General features: G+C 42.3%; 1 protein-coding gene across 2 annotated transcripts in view; it reads right to left on the bottom strand.

The window, feature by feature from the left end:
- Positions 1-20,087, bottom strand: part of arvcfb (ARVCF delta catenin family member b) — a 132,635-nt gene that overhangs the window by 14,310 nt on the left and 98,238 nt on the right. For both annotated transcript variants that reach the window (XM_062417388.1, XM_062417387.1), the window contains 2 exons: positions 2,508-2,635; positions 516-666 (listed from right to left, as the gene is read on the bottom strand). In XM_062417388.1, the coding sequence (XP_062273372.1) occupies positions 516-666; positions 2,508-2,635 (279 nt within the window). The remainder of the gene's footprint in view (positions 1-515; positions 667-2,507; positions 2,636-20,087) is intronic.

Below are 20,087 nucleotides of genomic sequence, written 5' to 3' on the forward strand. Positions count from 1 at the left end.
AAGTCATAATGTATAGCACTGACACTTCAAATCTTGTGGATTGAGATCATTTCACTTTTGTTTAACCACTTTCAGTAAATTAGGTTTTAATACCTTGAAAAAGGACAGACAGCTCAAGTTACTGTGTCTTCAATCCGTTTCTTTATGCAAGATTTGGGGTATTCAGTTTATTGCAATCTGCAACCTCACCACTAGATGCCACTAAATCCTACACACTGGTCCTTTAAGTTAATTTGATTTGAATTTATGTAGTATATAACAAGCATTCTTATTGATGTCTTACAAACATCTGATATAAGATTTAGTGACCAAGCAACTTAATATGTAATCTTATACTAAAACTATCAGCATAAAATGTAACAAAGAAGCTACATAATGACCATAGATGTCTGTTGGAGTGACCTTTTGTAAACAATAACTGCGCAGATTATATTGGGTCCACTTGAACCAAAAATGTTTTTTCATGAAGCCTCTACATTAACCAGTGAGTATGTACTAGTGCTGTTGGTTAGTACCAATCAGGTCCTTGTTGCGGCGGTCGATGGAGAGGTTGCGCAGGGCGATGGCCACAGCTCGGACCACCTTGTCAGAGTCAGAACGCAGCAGCTCCACCAGGATGGGAAGACCTTTCTCCTTACGCACTGTGGCTCGGATGTAGTTTGACCACTGGAGGGCGGATAGAGGGCGGGGTGTGACAGTTTTTTAAAATTTCAACCTTTAACCTCTAGGATAGGCTGAGTGAGCATGCCCTGTCAGCAACATCCTGTTTGACATTCATGCACACCTACACATTCCCACTTGGGAGCTGCCCAGCATGACCAGATGTCTTTTCTTTCGACCACTGGGAAAGCTCCGGTGGAGAAGTCCAGGTCACCTCTGTGACACTAGCGAGGGAGGTGAGGATATTTTTTATATTTGCCTTCATGGACACAGTTACATTCAACTCATGCATTCACACACACTTCATCATTCACTCACTAACTACAAGACGGCTCAGCACTGCTCCTTTGGTCTGACTAATTCAAGAACATTACACAGTGGGGCTCTGAATGGACATGTGATATAATTTGTCTTAATTTAAACATCAGTAGATTTTACTTTTCATTTTTTTGTAACATGAAACATTAAGTTTGACATAAAAGGGTTTCTCTTCTAAGCACTGGTACCCCCTGAGATGTAATTAAGTAGTGGGGCAGACACAGCTGGACCACCAGGTGGCAGTATTAAGCCTTGAAAAACAGCTACAACCAGTGGTACTGGGCAAGTAGTAAAGAATGAGGAGGATTCAACGAAGAAGCTCTGATATCCTTCCGAGTAGTGGTCACATGCTTTGTCCAGCTACCAGATGTGACAGTGTGATGGGTTAACAGCTCTACAGGTTCCTGAGCCCCGCCAGCCTTTCTGATCAGCTTCGACATGAGGAAAATACACCATAGGAAAGAAGGATTTCTCCTCGAAATTGTCACCTTAACTCAAAATCACTACCACTGAATTATTCAGAACATTATGTTGTAATGTGGGACTCAGGGCTGGATGTTCAAAAATCAAAAGTGCTCAGGCAGTTTTTCCACTCCAGTTAGAAGGGCCTGTTGCTACTGACAAACTCAGAGGACTGAAGGATGTGTTTACATTCTGACACATAGGTGTTAAGAGAAGCTTTGCAGTGATAATAATGCTGCTGTGGGCCTGAATACAACCAGCATGCTGAATAAAATAAGTGACCGCTCTTGCCCACCATGGGGGTGTGAGGCAAACTGCCATCTGACAACTGACTTTCCCTGTTGATAATTCACTGCTGCCCGCAAGCCAGACAGCCTCTCGGCAGCTCTGCAGCTGATTTTAATTGGAATAAATGTTCTGATCCTGGCTGTGGAGATTCTCATATCATCTATCATCAAAATAAAACATCTACCAGAGATCAGAGTGCGGCCTACATCTAACCCATGTCTAATCACGTAATCTCACTAGGAAGAAATTTAGGTTCGATAAATTGACTGTCTGGATTGCTTTTACTCTACACCAATCTTTCAAATATCATTCTAACTTTACATCAGTAAAGCCTCAGACTGTTCTGTGCTGTTTGGCAATTTATACACTTGAAATTTAACAGCACACAGCTCATCCTTTGCATTCCTTCGAGTCCCCAACTATCCTGAGAATCAATTTATGATAAAGATTTTACTCTCTACCTGCTACCTGTTTCATTTGTGTCTGTGTTCTGGTGGTTATTTCTGCTTACACTGTTGCTACATGGTTTGTAGAGACATAGTGAGTTTATACCTTGTTTAAGTGATTCCAAGCACCTCTAGAGGCAGCTCTTGTTTCCCTTTAAACCCATATGACTACAGGTAGTTTTGTTCAAATCACAACCAAAGATACATGCAACTATAAGGTCAACAATGATAGAAGTTGCAACACAGAACATACACACACACACACATAAAAAATATCTAAAAATAACAGAACATAGTGTCTATGTGCTGCACCATCCCCACCCTTGGACTCACGGTCCACTGTCCAGCGCTGAGGTTTTGCAGAGCCCCAGCAGCGGCCTCCAGGGTGTTGTAGTTCTGGCTCTCCGTCAGCAGAGATAGGTAGAGCCTCACCACTTCCGGCTGATACAGCAGCTCAAAGCCTGCAGGGAAATACAGACACAAACACACAAACACACATACACACTGGTTAGACTTCTGGCAAGACAGACGGGCCAATTAGGCTGCGTGAAGGTACCTGCAGTACAGTACTGAGGGTTTTTTTAAGACCATGGGGAGTGTTCTTTGGCATGGGAAACTGGAGAGACGTTTGGGTTTACTATAACACACAATAACTCAGCCAACACTGGACAACCATGACAAATGCCACAACATTTTGATTGTAGGGTTTCTGTGTTTTTTTGCAAGGTTTCAGTGAGAATTTCCACATTTTCACAATACTACACATTGAGGTTTCACAATAGGCTGCAACACCTTTGATCAATGATGCTGGAGCAGTGCCTGGTATCTTTGCTCTTAGTGATATACTAAAGCTTTATGATTGAAAATACTCCATAAACGAGGAGGACACGAGAAGGAGAAATTATTGATCTAACACACCCTGGCCAAACCTCGAGTATTTGAGAGGGAAGTTTATCTCACTGGCACCTAACACATTCCAACACAGTCAATCATTAGGCCACCCTCTGATGGAAATGTAATTACATTATCAACTATTAGACAGTGGAGGCACCGGGAGAGACAGAGGCATCGAATCACATCAAAACAAACATATTCATCCAAGCTTTTTCTCGATTTGCGCAAACACGCTTTGTCACTAAGTGCTGGACAAGGGATTCAATTAAAAAGTGGAGGTTTAAGAGTGCGGGTATTTTCTCTGTCAAGGTCATTCTGAGCTGTTCGCATCTGCAGGGGGAGTCATACATTTTTTATGGTGGGATATATCACACCGCAAGAAGGGAAGACATCTTCGGATTTCGATGGCTTAAGCAAAAAAACAAGTCTTTACTATTTAGGTGATCCTGAAAAGAACGACATGCATGTTCAGGGTTTGTTTTATGACACATTTGAGATGTATTCACGCAAATCTTTAGATATTTAAGATGGACGCACTGAGCTTCAAAACACACATAAAAATAAATGTCTTTATTATAAGCCAGAAGCGTGATGTTGCTGTTTCAACACAGTGCGCAATCTCCTATTACACACAGCAGCTTAAATAGACTTGTGTAGTACGGATCTGTAGTTAGCTGATGCTCTGAATCTGGTGGCTAAAATCATCTTTTACAGAAATACCATTTCACCAACAGCTTCCTTCCTATCATCTACAATAGCACACAAGCAATTTCAAGTTTGTCTTCTATCCCTCAAATTAAAGAAAATAACCCACTGTTTCTTCCCATGTCTTCTGAGGCATGTATTTCCAAGGCTCTATTTGAAAACCGCTGTATAATGTGGGTAGGGATATATAGTCGCTCCATTTGATTCATGCACAGGGGCTGACAAGGCCCTCGCTGCATTTTCTGAGAAAAAGAGAAACATGCTGTAATACTCAGGTCAGATCACAAAAGCGAGGATCAATGCCATTAAGAATGCATGTTAAGGTGACATCTCCTTTTTCACTGAATGCTTTTTTTTTTTTTAACAGATGAGAAGAAAAAGCGTGAGAAAAGGAAAGAGTGTTACTTTTTGCTCTTGAGAGGTACAAGGGAAACACTCAAGCTGACATTTGTGCCTCTAAATCCACATCTCACACCCGTAATTTGCAGAGAGCGGAAGCCTGGGTGCTCTCTTGGATTGCCACATTCAGATATAGCAACATAGTTGTTAACACTAAAAAAGCAGAGTTCCCATCTCTGTGGTGTTTCCCCATCTGACATGATGCCAAGCCTGCTCCAGACTATGTGTGGGAGGCGCTGCCAGGTTGGGGGGAGTGTTACTGAAGGGGAGGTGCTGCTGAGAAATATTGGACTTTTTTTTTTTTTTTCACAAAGAGGCAGCAGAGCCAGGGGTCTTGATGCAGAAGACCCTGGTTGTAACCACATGCTAGAACATCAGTCACATCAATAGTCTTTCACGGGGGCTGCACAAGAGGGGAAAGTCTGCAAACCAGATACTCAGCAACATTCTGCATGCTCCTCATATTTCTGGGCCTACTGGGTACACACTCAGCAAACTGGAGACCATTTTGCAGGCAGTTCTGTTGACAGACACTTCATCTCCAAGGCAGATTCTCTCTGCACAAGATGTCAGCCATGTTGAACCTTTGTTGCCAAGTTTGCGTGTACTCCAAGAGTATTCCTTTTATGACTGTGTTTTTCGTGTGTGTAATATAATCTGCAAATTCATCCATCCATCCAGTTCCTTCATCTTGTAATTCCTGGGGTTTTCGGTCTGGCAACCAACTGAAGCGACTTATGAAATTGGCGTTTTACAAATGACGGACTCGAGACAAAAAAAAACATGTACTGCTAAACGAGGGAGGATGAGAGTGGAGGGAAATTCACTGGGCCTTTAAAGTAATTCCTTTATCCTTTGTGGAATTTCTCACTGCTGAGGCAGAGAATATCTCTGCCAAAGCTTTTACTCAGCGTCCATAGTTAGGGCTTAATGTCAGCACCAAGTGCTGTGGGTCCCTTCTAATAGCACTAGCCAGGTCGGGCTCTGCTGTCAACCGTACACTGTAGTGTTGTTCCTGTTGTCATCAGTCATCTCCTGCTAGCCTTTTTGCCTGCTAGTTGTCAGTTTGTTAGGCCGAATAACATTTCAGAGAGGGAGATGTGTTGTCAGTGTGATGTGACCTTGGCTTCACTCAGGGCAACCTTATATTTCTGTGACAGACTCCACACGTGATGAGATTACTTAAATACAGATGTTTCCAGTGCTGTTGTGTGGAGTGGATGCAAGTGCACTTTTTCAGCAAGAACACAGCAATGAATTTACCAACTTTTCAAGTATGAGCGGTGCACATATCTAGTTATGGCAACATATATGGAGCAGTCTCAGGCACCATTGGTGAAAGATTGATTTAGATCCTTTACTGAAAAAAAGTAAGAATAGACAAACCACAATGCAAATATACATAGTTACGATTGCAAAGTCCTGTGTTGAAAATGTTACTAAAGTAAAAGCATATTAGCATAATGTACTTAAAGCTGACATAATCAATATTATTGGATCAACAATGCATCAGTTGATTATGTGAAGTGTGAAATGGATCACTCGTAGTGACAAACCCATAGATATTTATCACCCCATCAGCACATCCCATTAGCTCTATGGAACGCTTTAGCTTCTTTTATCTCATCTGGGCCAACATTAGTTCAAGTATCAAAACTTAAAGTTAAGGCTGAACAATCCCTGTCAGTGTTATCTCATTATATATTTTAATTGTATTATAATTACTGGTACATTAGTGTGTAAGCAGCACTTTAATGTTGAGGGTTAAGGTGGAGCTAATTCTGTATTTTATATTTGTATCATGTTTCATGTATGAATAATAATTTGTAAAGTCACTGGTGAAGTAGCTCTCAAATCAATACAGTGAGGTAACACTTGATTTTATGTCCCCCTATTTAGCATTTACACCATATAAACATTCAATAAATTGTTTGTAACACACTATTATCTAGTTATAAGCAGATAATTACAACTTAATGAACTATAACTTTATAATTATAACTAACGATATTGTCATTCATGATCTATTAATACACCAGACCCCACTCAACTACAGGAGCTTGCTTTTTATACATTGATAAGCAGTTATAGATACTAACATTTACATTATATTGTGTTATAAACAACCTATTAACAGTTTACATACTTATTATAAATAGGAACACTTAAAATAAAGTGTATTAAGTAAAGGTTCTCATTCCACTCCTGTCAATGGTCTCCACCAACCACTAACACACACAAGCCAAAAATGCAAAAACAAATTACAGTCTATAAATAAGTACATAAAAGTTTAACTAACAATACTGCCAACTCCCACTGAACTCAACCCGGCGTGTCTATCTCCCCTGCCTGTGTGTTGGTGTGGCAAACATCACACACATCTGTGGCCTCCTTACGAGACTCCTGCTGAGCTCTGCTTCATAACCTGTGCTGAGGGAAACAAGCAAACATCCGGCTTTGCTTTTGCACACACGAATACAAATGCACCGAATCGACGCACGATGCTCAGGAGATGTGCATTCATCCCTAAATGAGGTGAAAGGGGCGGGTTATTTTTCAAAGAGGATGACGGCGGTGACAACTCCCCCGACTGAGGCGAAGCTCAATTAGTGACCGGGCGCTGAAAGAGAAGTGGCTTTGTGGCGCCGCCGTGCATGAAAACTGGGTTAGAAACAAAGTTAAGTTGAAGTGATTGAGTGATGCTTGGTGCAAAGCTATACAATTAATTTGGTTCGAGTAGCTTCACAATTGGCTGCAATTAAAGCCAAGGTGTAGTGGTGCGACAGGATGGTAAATGATAATGGATTAACTGATGGGTGAGGGAGGGACACACTCATACATGTATGTGAACATAATGAGGACTCCACTCTCAGACTCACATGAGCACCTCACTGGCTCATTTCTCCCGGCCATCTGCCTTTCTCTAGGATGGTTGGCTGCATTTACACAGAACTGGATACACACCCCTGAAAACACCTCCGTACACACACACACACATACACACACAGAGGGATCCACAAACACACCGAGCCCTGGCACCAACATGTCAAAAAGTGATGTTCATCGATCCGGTCTGACTACAATGTGTACAGGGTCTCTTCCTGCTTCTACACGGGCTCCACTTATTTACTGCTCTATTTCCAGCACACTTACAGCACATAGCACTTCCATCGAATCAAGGGAACATGATGGCGTATCGCTTTCTACAACTCATAGGGGAGTTTTACACGGCTGTGAAATTACTGGAGAGAGATGGGGGAGATAGAGAGAGTGGAAGACAGGAAAATAGAAAACAAACAGCAGATCATAAAATAATCCGTCTTATCTGTCATCTTCAGTCAACTTTCTGTGACAGGTTTCTGCTCTAAAGGGCGTTGACAGGAATATCGTCATAACACACGACCTCTGACCCTTGCATTCCTGACTTCCCTAACCCTAACCCTGCAGTCTCACTGTTAAGTTTGTCCAGGTAACTATCGTAGAAAGACAGAAATATTGAAGATAGAGTAAGAAAAAGAGAAACAGGCTGACCACAGGGTCACATTCTCCCCCTTTTGAAACGCTGCATAAATAAACGAGGCCATTCCAGTGGGGAAGCCTCGAGTCACCGAGTCTCCAGTCTCATTCCACATCTGAGACTCATGCACATTTAACCCCGCCAGTCCCCTTCTCATGTGAGAGTGTTTTCTATAAGTACATGCAGACACATGGGAGAGTGCTACAGTGCTAATGAAGACTTGTGCAGGGCAGAGCCAAAGCGGGACAGTGGCTAAAACTGCACGTCATTAAAAGTAGTATGTCACTGGTATATTAATGGTCGGGACTCTCTCAGGTTCATTAAAAACCAGAAGGTGAGCAGTGGAGCAACGTAAACAAAACAAATAAATTGGCAGGGTTTTGCAGGAGCTTAAGAAATACCTTGAACAGCTCTGACCATGAAAATTCTCCATACTCATATTTTTGTTTATGCCACCTGAAGACGTGCCACATGGAATCTCACATATTAAGACAAAGTAGATAGTGTCACTTTATATATCTGATATTTGTTGTATAAGACGGGAAGTATGCAAAGTATCCAAATATGCAAATCAGCTTAACCTTCGTCTAGTGTTAGGGTCGGCACCGACCCGTTTTTAGGTTTTAAATGCATAAAAGTACTACATAAATGTGTTAATTGCATCAAGACTATTTGACTTTGTCAGGAACTTCCATTTACACAAAATAAAATTTAAAAAATCAGTTTTACTAAATTATAAAATGCTCTGGTGAAAATTATGACCTTTGTGTTGTTAGGGTCAGTTTCGACCCAGTTATAATATAAGCTTGTAAAACAATAATAAGTGCTAAAACTGAAATCATAAACACACTATCAGACAACAGCCCACAGCCAGCTCTTCCTCCAACCACTTGAGCTTCAGTTAGTGGCTTCTCTCTTTGCCTGTTTGACCAAACAAACAAAGACGGACATGTCCAGGTATGTAAGGCCAATTCAGTTTAGAGTCAGTGACTTGCAGAGTACACGTCTCCATTTCACAGCATGCCACAATGATAAGAAGATTTACTGTAAGCAAAATTTTGTATTATATCTGTGCTGACAATGAGGCAGAGGACACACAGCAACATAGCGATACAGATGAGCAGGTTTCTGAGGTGGAAGATGATGTGGAGTATCAACCCGAAGACACAGACAAATCTGATCAGTCTGATGAGGAGGTCACCAGTGCTGAAGCTGCTCCCGCTTCTGCTGAAACATTCAAATCCAAAAGTGGCAACATCTGTTGGAGCTCAGTACCTCCTGACGTACATGGCAGGGCAGCTGCTGCAAATGTCATCAAAATGACCCCTGGGATCACAAGGTTTGCTGTGATGAGAGTAAGTGACATCAAGACAGTGGACAACCTGGACAAGCTGAATGCCACCTAGAACTTGCCAGCGAATGACCAGGAGATGGCCAATGGTTGTGTTTTACAACATCCTCGATGTGTCTGCATACAATGCATTTGTGTTGTGGACCCACATTCACCAAGGGTGGAATTAAACCAAAAAAAAACCAAGCGGAGAATCTTTCTTGAGGAGCTTGGAAGTTCCCTTGGCAAGGCGCACAGGGAGCAAAGGGAATGGGTGCTGTGAGACCCAGCCACTGCAGCCTTGGTCAGACAGCTGCAGAGCTCACCAAGCACTCCGTCCACGGCCACAGCAACACGAAGAGCATCAGCGCCAGCATCCTCCTCAGCCAGCCCTGCCTCAACATCAACCACAACAGCCACAACACCAGTGAGACCACCTGATTCTAAAAGAAAGAGTTTGATTTGCTTGATTGGTTGTTGTTTGCTTGCAAATCTACATGTTGTATAATTACTAGTTCTGCTTTTCATTTGCTATCTATATTAGTTATTTTTCTTGAAGTAAATATATATGGGTCGAAATTGACCCGTAACACCATAGATGTTACTATAGTTAATAATATAAAAATTAAAAACTATATTTTTTTTAACATTTAAGAGATGTGTTCTAATACCCCTCTGTAATAGTTAGGTAACATAAAAACCTTTTATTTATTTATATAATTCTTTTGAGGTTAATTTAACATTTTTTTTATATTGAAAATGAGGGGTATGTTGTCAAGAGAAAGGCCAAGGGGCCCACTAAAAAAATATTAAAACCAATCTTTTCATGGATAAGGAAGCCTAACAAGGTAAACAAGAGATAAGAAACAAATTTGATGATAAATAATTGTTTTTAGGGTATTTTATGGCTGATTTAAGACACGGGTCAAAACCGACCCGTTAACATAAGAGATGGTAGCAGAAAGCTAACACAAGAGGAAGGTTAAATACTAACACACTTGTTAAAAATGGATGAGAGAATCGTCAAGGATTGGTACAAAGGATTTTTTCGGCTGATTTATAATGATTATTGGCTGGGTTATTGTAATGACAAATCAAAATTCCATTTGTATGCTGGAGATGCATCTTAGTGTCATGTGGGAATGTAATCAGGCCCGGCTATGACATGCATGTTAATGCTGGGTATAAATCACAAAAAAGTAAACTTAATTGACTTCATCATTCTTTTTCTGCTGTCATTTCTGTTATGGTGGATCACTGTGAAAATCTGCTCCTCCTCCCAGGTTACATTGAAAACACACGCTATTTTTGCAAATTCATACCACAATGGTCTGGTTCAGTTGATTCAAACCACGCAAAATGTCCTCAACCTGAGCCTGAGGGAGAACATGTGATGGAGGCTGTTATTCCCTCTCTATCTGCAGCCCTCCCGACAGACTTGGAGCAGAGCGGAGCCAACACAGAGTGCACTGCCAGGCTGCAAAGGCCATTCACCCCCCGGTTACCCCTTCAGACAGACAGGGTCCGCGAGTCAAAGCTTCATTATCCCATTTCGTACCCAGTTTGGCATCTCTATGAGCAGCCCCAGGCCACCACACATTAGCATACCCACACAGCGGTTGGCCTTAGTTTTTGGATGTTGACAAAGGGAGGCAGAAGGTGGCAGCTGGCCCATCTCTTGGACAGCTACCCATCAGCTCTCGGCCACAAAGATGTCCTGATGTGATGTGGTGGTCGAGGGAAAGGGGGAGAGAGAGAAAAAGACATAATAGGCCGATGTCGCTGAAGTTACAAGGAGAATATGCAGCACAGACCCTTCAACCCTTCTCTTCCTCCTTTTTTTCCATTTCACTACAGGAATCCTCCTCCAGCACTACCACATGTCTGGTCCATGAAAGCTTGTTTCCTACCATTAAGCACAAAAGGGCCCTTTTCAGCAAGCTTTACTTCTGCAAGGACCGGGTAGTACTTCCACTTTCCTGTGCTGATAGATTAGCAACAGTCCTGCTGTGGGCTTTTATAACCCAGAAAGAACACATCAACACCAGCATCAAAAACATGCTGACAAACTGACACCAAATTGTCCGAAAGGTCCAAAACACTCCCTTAGTTGTCTCTGAACTTTGGACAAAAACACAGAGCTTTCACTCTTGAGCCATAGTTGTATTAGATTTTCTGTGGCTCGCTCAAGAATGTGCCTCGCAGCTATCCGGCCTCTCGGTGGATCAACAGGGGTAATGCTCTGGTTGTTTGTTTCCAATGTTCTTCGTGCTAATGTAATAGTGTTCCAGGGCCTGAGGTTGAGGTGTTTATATTAGAACCTCTGTCAGGCGAAGTTATTATTTCCCCTTGGATAAAAAAAACAAACATATTGACAAGATATGTCACTTTTCAAATTGGATTAAGGATGAAAAAATAATAACAATTTGTCCGCATTCAACCAATGCCTTTCAGAGTTAATATTGCCTACTGTTTACACATAGTTGTGAGTTAGTACAGATGGCCTGTCTGTGAACACAGCCACAAAGGGCACAGGTTTGTCTTGCCTGTTATGTTTTCATGCTGCAACCAAGTGCTTTTGCTTTAATGTTTGGCACAGGCTAATGCTTCATGTCATGGCTCCAGGTGCTTTTAGTTGGACACGGTGTTTCCCCTATATTCAGGAGCGTTGCTTAAATTTCACACAATCGTTAATATCAATGGGCTACAAATGATTTTCACTTGCTTGTGTCGGAACACAATGTCACCCTGTTAATGTTTCCCTCTTATCATGGAATTATTTTGAGTCATTGTCTATTGCATCAAACCCCAGAATCCTTCCTCTCCTCAGAGGAAAAGGTTAGCAGTAAGAGAATACACACTGCAGGCTACAGTGTGTCAGATCATACATGCTGCAGCTTCACAAGACTAAGTAAAGTCTTATCTGTTGTTTCCTCAACTGCTGGAAAAGTGAAGGGGGTTAGCCCTTAAGTTAGCAACAATGGGTTAGCCTAACCTGACCAGTAACACGAGAGGTAGACTGACATTTATGGTGGACCAGCAATTTCTAGTTTTAGTGTCAATGTCAGCCGCACCTGCTGTAAACACTGAATGCACAAAAAAGTAGATGCTGAGTCTCACCCAAGTTTTGTAGAACCCCCCCACACCCAAAGCAGTCAACATAGGAGAAACACTGGGGCATACAACATAGACTGAGGGGCAAAAAACACAGTGAAGTGCATCTCCCAAGTTGTATTTCCCAGTGAAAGTTGTGTGTATTCAAATCTAAATTACAGTATATGTGACCGTACTTAAATCAAGTTTTGTGACCATCCAACCACAATTGTAGAGATATATCACTTTAGACTATAAAAGTCAACATAACCAAACTAAGCGTGTTTCCTGCAAGCATGTTTTCCATAATTAGCAAAACCTCTTACCCCAAATCACTGCGTCACTGTGTTGTCATGTTCACATTATATGTGAGTTACTGTAATTACCCGTTTGCTACTTGAATATGATAGTAAACAAACCCTATTTGTATCCACATCCAAGTGGTAATTGCTAGTTGGGAAACTCATTTTTTTCTGAAAGCTGAAAATGAAAAGAAAATGCAAAAAGACATGGATGCCTCATGTTGACCAAAAGTGGCTGTCCAAGGGGATTAAAGAGTCATTTAACATGTATTGTACAGAAATTAATGTGTGTTATTATTTTACCTTCACACAACCAACTCTCATCATACAGCTGTTGCTTGGCATTCAAATTCATTGTTATAATTACCCTTTTTATTAGTACAAATTAGTAGCGTTTTGCTAACAAAAGAAAAGCAGTTGGCTAAGTAGGCTAAGTAGTATTACTTTTGATACACCTACAAAGTATGCTTCTAATTGTTATTTTGTTGGTGTCGCCAAAACATCTGCAATACAGACTGTAAGACAGCTGGAATCTCCTGTCTGAATGGGTAAATGCGTTTAAAGCCAAACCACCTTTGGCCACTTTTAGCTTTAATCAGCGAGCATTGCTAATTTAATAAAGTCCCTCAAAACGGAAGAGAGGGAGAAAGAAAAAAGCAAACAAAAAAATAGAAAAAAGGGGTTTAATGTAATGCTCTGGTTTATTGGTCAACTGTATATGCAGCTACACTGCAGACTGGAGTCTCTGCTTGTAGTGACAACTACAGATTAACCTGTCACATCTGCCACATATGAATGGGCGTAAGATTGGCAGCCACCATCTTGAGTTGTCTGATGATGTGAAGCCTCACAAGACATTAAAAGAGAATCTTTCCAATTGCTACGTTCCATCTCCAATGATGTGGATGTCCCTGTCTTATACTGGTCTCCAAGCATAGCTATTAAGCTGATGGAGAAAATGCCAGGCTACTGCCCATCCTACATACTGCACACACACACGCGCACACACACGCACACGCACACACACACACACACACACACACACACGCACACACACACACACACACACACACACACACACACACACACACACACACACACACACACACACACACACACACACACACAGTGCAAATAGATGTCTGGACTCTGCTATTAAGTTAGCTGCAGATAGATAACAGATACAGAGTAGCCTGCTGCTCTGCTGGGAACATCATTTTCTCTCCCCCTTTCATTCTCGTCCTCTCTCCTCCTTCCTTTCTTTTTACTTTCTCCAACCGTCTTCCTCTCTCCTGTCTCGTAACCGTCTCCCACAAACACAAAACGCAGCACACGTGCCAAAACTGCTCTACCTATTGATGTAGACAATATGTAGAGATGAAAGAGTACACGATGGTAGTACTAGGGTTGCTATGGAAACTCCTCTCCGCTGCCACCAACAAATCTGTTCATTTTACGTTTGTGTCGAGACAGTTTGGCCAGCAACAGCAAAACAAAAATGATGAACAAACTGCTTTTCTAACCTGACTGGCTTAAATACAGAGAGTGAAAGCACAAAGTTCTAGTGTCCGGCTCAAGAGCGCTAGAGGCTATCACAATGTGCACTTTGCTTTAAAAGGAGATCTCTCTCATCTTTACCTATAATCTCATAATTCCACAGAAACTGGCAATAATGCTAGCCTCTGGGCTGCAATTAGTGGCCATGTCCTGTTTGTGCTCCGTGTAAGTTTGTGTTTAACAGCAACAGCTCGCTCAGACGCTCAAGTGCTTCAGAGTGAAGCGGCGTGTGTCTCTGTTTTAGAACGTATTAATTGTGTACGACTTTCTGTGTGTGTGTGTGTGTGTGGGAGTGTGTGTGTGTTTGTGAGAGTGGAGTGTGTTTCAGCATCACGTTGAGTGCTTGCTCTCTTTACCCAGGCAAGTCACGTCCTCACCCAGACGCAAATGAAACTAGAAACTCCAGCAACAGTGAGAGCCTGCCAGAGAGAAAGAGATAGAGAGGGGATAGGTGAAGAGAGAAAGAGATAAAGATAACGAGAGAGAGAGTGAGAGCCCACAGAGAAAAGCTGTGCATGTGTGTGTATGTGTGTGTGTGTGGGTGGTGTTAGGGGGGTCGTAGACAACATTTTCCATTTCCTGTTTGGCAGCTCACCTGAGCCTGAAAGGCTGAAAAACAAGCTTAAGTTGTCAGGGCGGTGTCGTGCTTTCACCAAAAATTCTAACTTATAGTCGATTCTCAACATGCTGCACACCCCGACGTCTGACAGGGACTTCACAGGGAAATGTGGGAGAGAAGAGAGGGATGGAGGAAGAAGAGAGGGAGTGAGGAAGTGAGAAACAGACGTTGGGAGAGAGATGGGGATAGGCGGAGGAGTACGAGGACAGATCGGGGAGAAAAAGAGAGGGGAGCGTAAAGAGAGGAAGAGGGAATCGTAACTGAGTGGATTTGTATGGTGGATGGGACAGCTGTCTCGTAAATAGTCCACAGAAATGCATGGATCATGTCTGTCTGGGCAACGACAAGACAGTAATAAGAAGGGGGGGGGGGGGGGGGGGGGGGAGTGTAATTTAACATCTACCACAAGAAAAACTGATGCACTGCAGCACAAGCTAAATGATGTACTCTGCAGTTTGGGGGGGTTTGGGGGTTGGGTGTCCAGCCTTCAGGAATAAGCCCAGATAATCCTGTGGACTGCTGCTCTGCTCGATATAGATATATAAGGGGGTTGGGGGGGGGGGGGGCAGTGACTGGAACAGGGACTGAAGATAGAGGCCTAAGACTGAGGCAGATGTGGAGTGTGTGTGTGTGTGTGTGGGGGAACTGCTGATGATGAGAAGGAATAAGGCTTAAACCAACCCACAAACACAGACTAAGTTTGGAGTAATATCTATTATTTATTTTTAGGGTTGAAGCTGCTGGTACCATTAAAAAAAGTCTAAACACTGATCATTTACATTACACACAAAAGAAAAATGCAGGTATTTGATAGTTTGTCAAAGCCAAATTACAAAACATATTAGATACTTCTGGTCATGAAGAAAACTGATTGCTTGGGGATGTAGCAAAAGCAATACTTTGCATTTAAAGACTTTGTAAGGCGTTGTATTGGATGGTGTCACAGTTTAGGGTAACATCTGTGGTTATGTCCTGCTGTTTATTACATTTGGAGGTTTACACTCCAGCAACCCAAGCTAATGTTACCCAACAAAAAGTAAACTAAGCAACAAAACAGGTTCATGTTAGACTATACTTTTCCTAATTATAAATGATACCACTTGGCATACTTAAGCAACAGGTAACGTTACTTCCATGTCTTCTACATGGATAATCATACAGTTGCAGCCTTAGCTCAATATCATGCACATTGCTATCTAGTGTATATTATATAGTACACGTAGTATATTATAATATATTATAGTATATAGACGACTTATACACGATTGTAGTTTTTAAATGGGGCAGTTTGAAACATTAAAAATAAAGTCAGAGACAGTTTTCAGCCAATTCATGGAGCTAGGGTTAGCTTAATTACCTAGCTAGATACATCTGATAAAATGAATCAAGAAATGAGAAGTTTGCTATTGTCTACCTCTGTCCAAAATCAAGGACACATTATTTCAAAAACTACTAAGACATTTGGGTGTTAAATTTGACACTGTTGATGTTGTAAACTGCATATGTTCGGGAATGGAAGCTAACAGAATCTAACGGATACAGGATTTAGTAAAGGCTCAATTATCTGATAAACTGACTGAGGGCTATAATCATTGCAATGCTTTGCCAAACCAAACCATATACTGTGTGTAATCTAAAGCCAGTTTTAAATATGTAAAATACTGCCTTCCTCAACAGTGTATCACATGCACATAATATGTATGAGTGCTTAAAGGTGCAGTGTGTAGAATTTAGCAGAATCTAGGAGAATGGGTTAGGGTTAGGGTTAGTCAGTTGGACAGTTGGCTGAAATGAAATATTTTCTTAAGTTTATATAATCACCTGAAAATAAGAATTGTTACAGTACAGCCTCTACACAGCCGTGGTACTGTCCACACACCCATACAGGTGTCACCTTTCTAGCTTAATTAGACATCTACACAGTAAAGTGAGGTTAAGTACAGACTGAATGACATTTCCCTGACTCTACTGTCAGTTTAGTTACATCATTAAGATTTCTTATTAGCGCAAAGAGCAGAGGTCTAAACAGACCATTTTTTAACACCTGTGTAGCTGGAACCTCAGGTCATTCATTCTTTGGTTGAGTCATTTGAGTAGCACTTCGGATTCATCTCAAAGCATTTATTTCTTGCACATTTTGTTTTCTTTCTCTGTGTAAAGATTTTTTCCAGCTCGTCTTTCAATAAAACATTGAAGCATCTATATTATCTGATTCAAGAGTGGCTCTCAGCAACTGGGTCTTTACTGGCAGAGCTTGGTCTACAACTCTGAGTGCAGAGATGGTGAAACAAGCCTATGCCTTAACTTAATGTGACAAATGGAAGAAGAGGTGTGGCATTTGAATGTTGATTTACATGTTCTGAATCACACTAAAAAAACAAAGGGGGAGTGGGTCCTGCACTCCATCCAGCTGGCGCACCACAGCCTGGACAAGAAGCCCCTCTTCTCCAGCTACAGACTGGAATGTAAAATGTATGATGACGGCTGTGATGGTGTTTGACGGAGGAGGGATTTCCTGTGTCTGGACCGGCATCAGCACCCATCCTTCATTTAATGCTCCCTCCAGCCCAGACAACCCCCGCCCACCCCCCCCTTTTTGGAAAACGGCCTGCTGAAGTGTGATGGATACTCTGGATTAACTCTCGCCTTGGAGGATGACAGTCTAAGCTTTTTTTTCCTTGATACACACACACACAGCGGATACTGTGGTCAATTTTTGCAGGTAATATTCTTTCTCTCTCTGTAACACACTGAAAAACAACACCGCCTCTAATAGCCACATAATACCACCCTCACACTCAAGGGCACAATGCACTGCCCGTTATGTGGGCGAGTGTGTGTGTGTATGTGTGGGTGGGTGAGACAGAGTTAGTGTTACAGAGCGTTCTTGCATGAATGAGTGTGCGTGTGCATGTGTGTGACTGTGTGGCATAAAGATTGTGCATGCGTGTGTGCGCTGGTAAGAGTCAAATGAAAGGCAGCGAGGATGGGATGAGTTGCTATCGCTGGCTTAAATGAACCCATTGTCGAATCAAATGCACATTAAAATCCAAAATACTGGTGATTATAGACCTGTCAAGCAGATTGGCTGTGGATGCTGAAAAATTCACTCAACAAAATGTGCCCTCTTCCCACTTACTCTATTCATTGTCTTACACAAATTAACTCATATCTTTCACTTGAGCATTTATTTACTCTGGGCTGGTTTAGTTACAAAATAACACAAGAGAGTTGAGACCTTGGCCTTTTGTCTACATACTGAGGAGCACACAAATTTAATGTCCTATACGATAAAAGTGTCAGGTAGATATTATATAATGTGTATATATATATATATATATATATATATTCTGCTCAAGAGTAATGGCACAGTGGAGGAAAAGTTTGCTGAATTCGTCATTGCTCCGTCTGATCCTCTCCTTCCATTGTACACAAGGACAGCAGTCCTTAAGGTGCACTTAGGCGTTCATGTTTACAACAGTCTAGACTGTTTACGAGCAATATTTCATTTACTGTTTACTAGTAGCAGGACAGTGGCGAATTCTGAAAGGGGGGGGGGCTTTCTTTCCCTCACTAAGCCCGTGTTGTAGCTCCAGCAATGCCAGTCAGCTCACCATTAATCTGCTTTTAATTAGATTAAAGAGTCTCTCTCTCGCAGCAACAGGAAGCAGCGCTCTTGTGCCTCCAACAGGGGCCAAACAAAGGCTCCAATTGGCACGTAAAATCTCACTGCTCTTCCTCCTACTTTCCTGGAATCATTCTTTTTGTCTCATAATTATCACTTTGCTCCAACTGCTCAGGTTTGGGGAGATGGGAGGGAGGGGAATGACATGGTTAATCATCCGAGGGGCTACTGTGGATCCCACAGAGTCTTGTAGGAGGAAAAAACACTGAGCAGGGGCGCTGAGTTTTTATTTCGGGTCGAGGGAAGTTTAAAGAACAGGAGAAACACTTGATGACTGCTGTGGGTGGAAGCGGTGTTAAGTTTATGCACCACCACAGAGGAAGTGCTGGGAATTAGCGGCGCCCTGCTATCCTTTCCTAAACACAGGTGGATAAATGCTGCCATGCATCAACACACACACACACACACACACACACACACACACACACACACACACACACACACACACACACACACACACACACTAATCTGCAAGGACTTCATTCCACTAATGATGTGTAGAGCAGCCACTCTTCATGAGACCTCCTAGGAATAGTATTATTTTGCAAACCTCTTTGTATTTCCAACAAAACACAAGGTGGTCCCACTTAAATAAACCTCTAACTCTACTCATTTGTTGTTTTTTTCAGTCCTCCTCGCCTTATTATCGCTCCTTTTCATCATTGCCTGGAGTTGAAGGTGGCAGAGGGGAGGGAAGGAAGGAAGGGAGGGAGGGAGGGAGGGAGGGAGGGAGGTTGCAGAACCTTAAATGTCAGCTGCAAGCCGCTGGCTATTCACATAATTAGTCCCCTTTTCTCTGTTGTGCCTTAGTTTTACAATCAACAACAAAGAAGGGAAAGTGATTGGCATGTGAGGAGTGTCCAGTTAGCCGTGGCCAGCTGAGCGGGCTTGGTGGACGGCGGCGGTCCTGACAGCTGGTGCGGCACAGCGGGATTCAGTTTTAATCTCAGGTGAGGCGGGGAGGTTGGGAGGGGGGGTGTACGGGAACATTTAGCATCTGGAGCGAGTTTTTAACATGCTGGCATACAATACAAATGATGACATACTTTAAACACAAATATATGCAAGTGTTTTTCCTCTTCCTTCAAATGAATGAAACCCAGGGTAGGGTAGGGTAGGAGGTGGGGAAATTAACCTGGAGTCCACTAGCCAAACCAACCAGTCATTTTTCTCTTGCTTAAGCAAAATATACTATTTGAAACCCTTCCAGTTAAGCATAAATCTCACCTTTGTGTGGCTGGTCCAGTATCTTCTCAAGTGTATTGTATTGTTTGGGATTTTTCTACAGGAAGCAAGGTTGGTCTCATCACTGCCTCCTGTAGCCAGCAGGGGAGAAAAACACCCACTCCAGCTGTTAGTAGCTGCTTCTACTAACTGCTGTGAACCAAGGCTTCTGTGGGTGTTTTCCCTCATCAGGCACAAGCAGCATTAATGATGAACACACCTTGGGAAGTCACACAAAGGTGAGATGCATTATTTGAAGAGTTTAAATCTACATGTTTAGTTGAAAATAATTTGTCAAAACGCTACAATTAGTGATGAGTAGCTTTCAGGACTCCAATGCAGTGGATGAAACGGTTCCAAACAGGCCATGTGGATCCTACTTCAGTCCAGATGACTCACAGATGACTCATTTCAGTGTTAGCCCGGATATTCTCACAGGTGCAAGACCTTGCAAGTGGCTGCTTCCAGTGACAGCTTGCTGATGCAGTGACACCTGGGAGGAGTAGAGCTCATGTATATGGCTTGAGGACAGGCAGGCATTTACATCATTTCAACCAACCAAGACACATAAAGTGTAAATGGGGTAGT

This window comes from Scomber scombrus, chromosome 4 (assembly GCF_963691925.1).
Source record: "Scomber scombrus chromosome 4, fScoSco1.1, whole genome shotgun sequence".
NCBI lineage: Eukaryota > Metazoa > Chordata > Actinopteri > Scombriformes > Scombridae > Scomber > Scomber scombrus.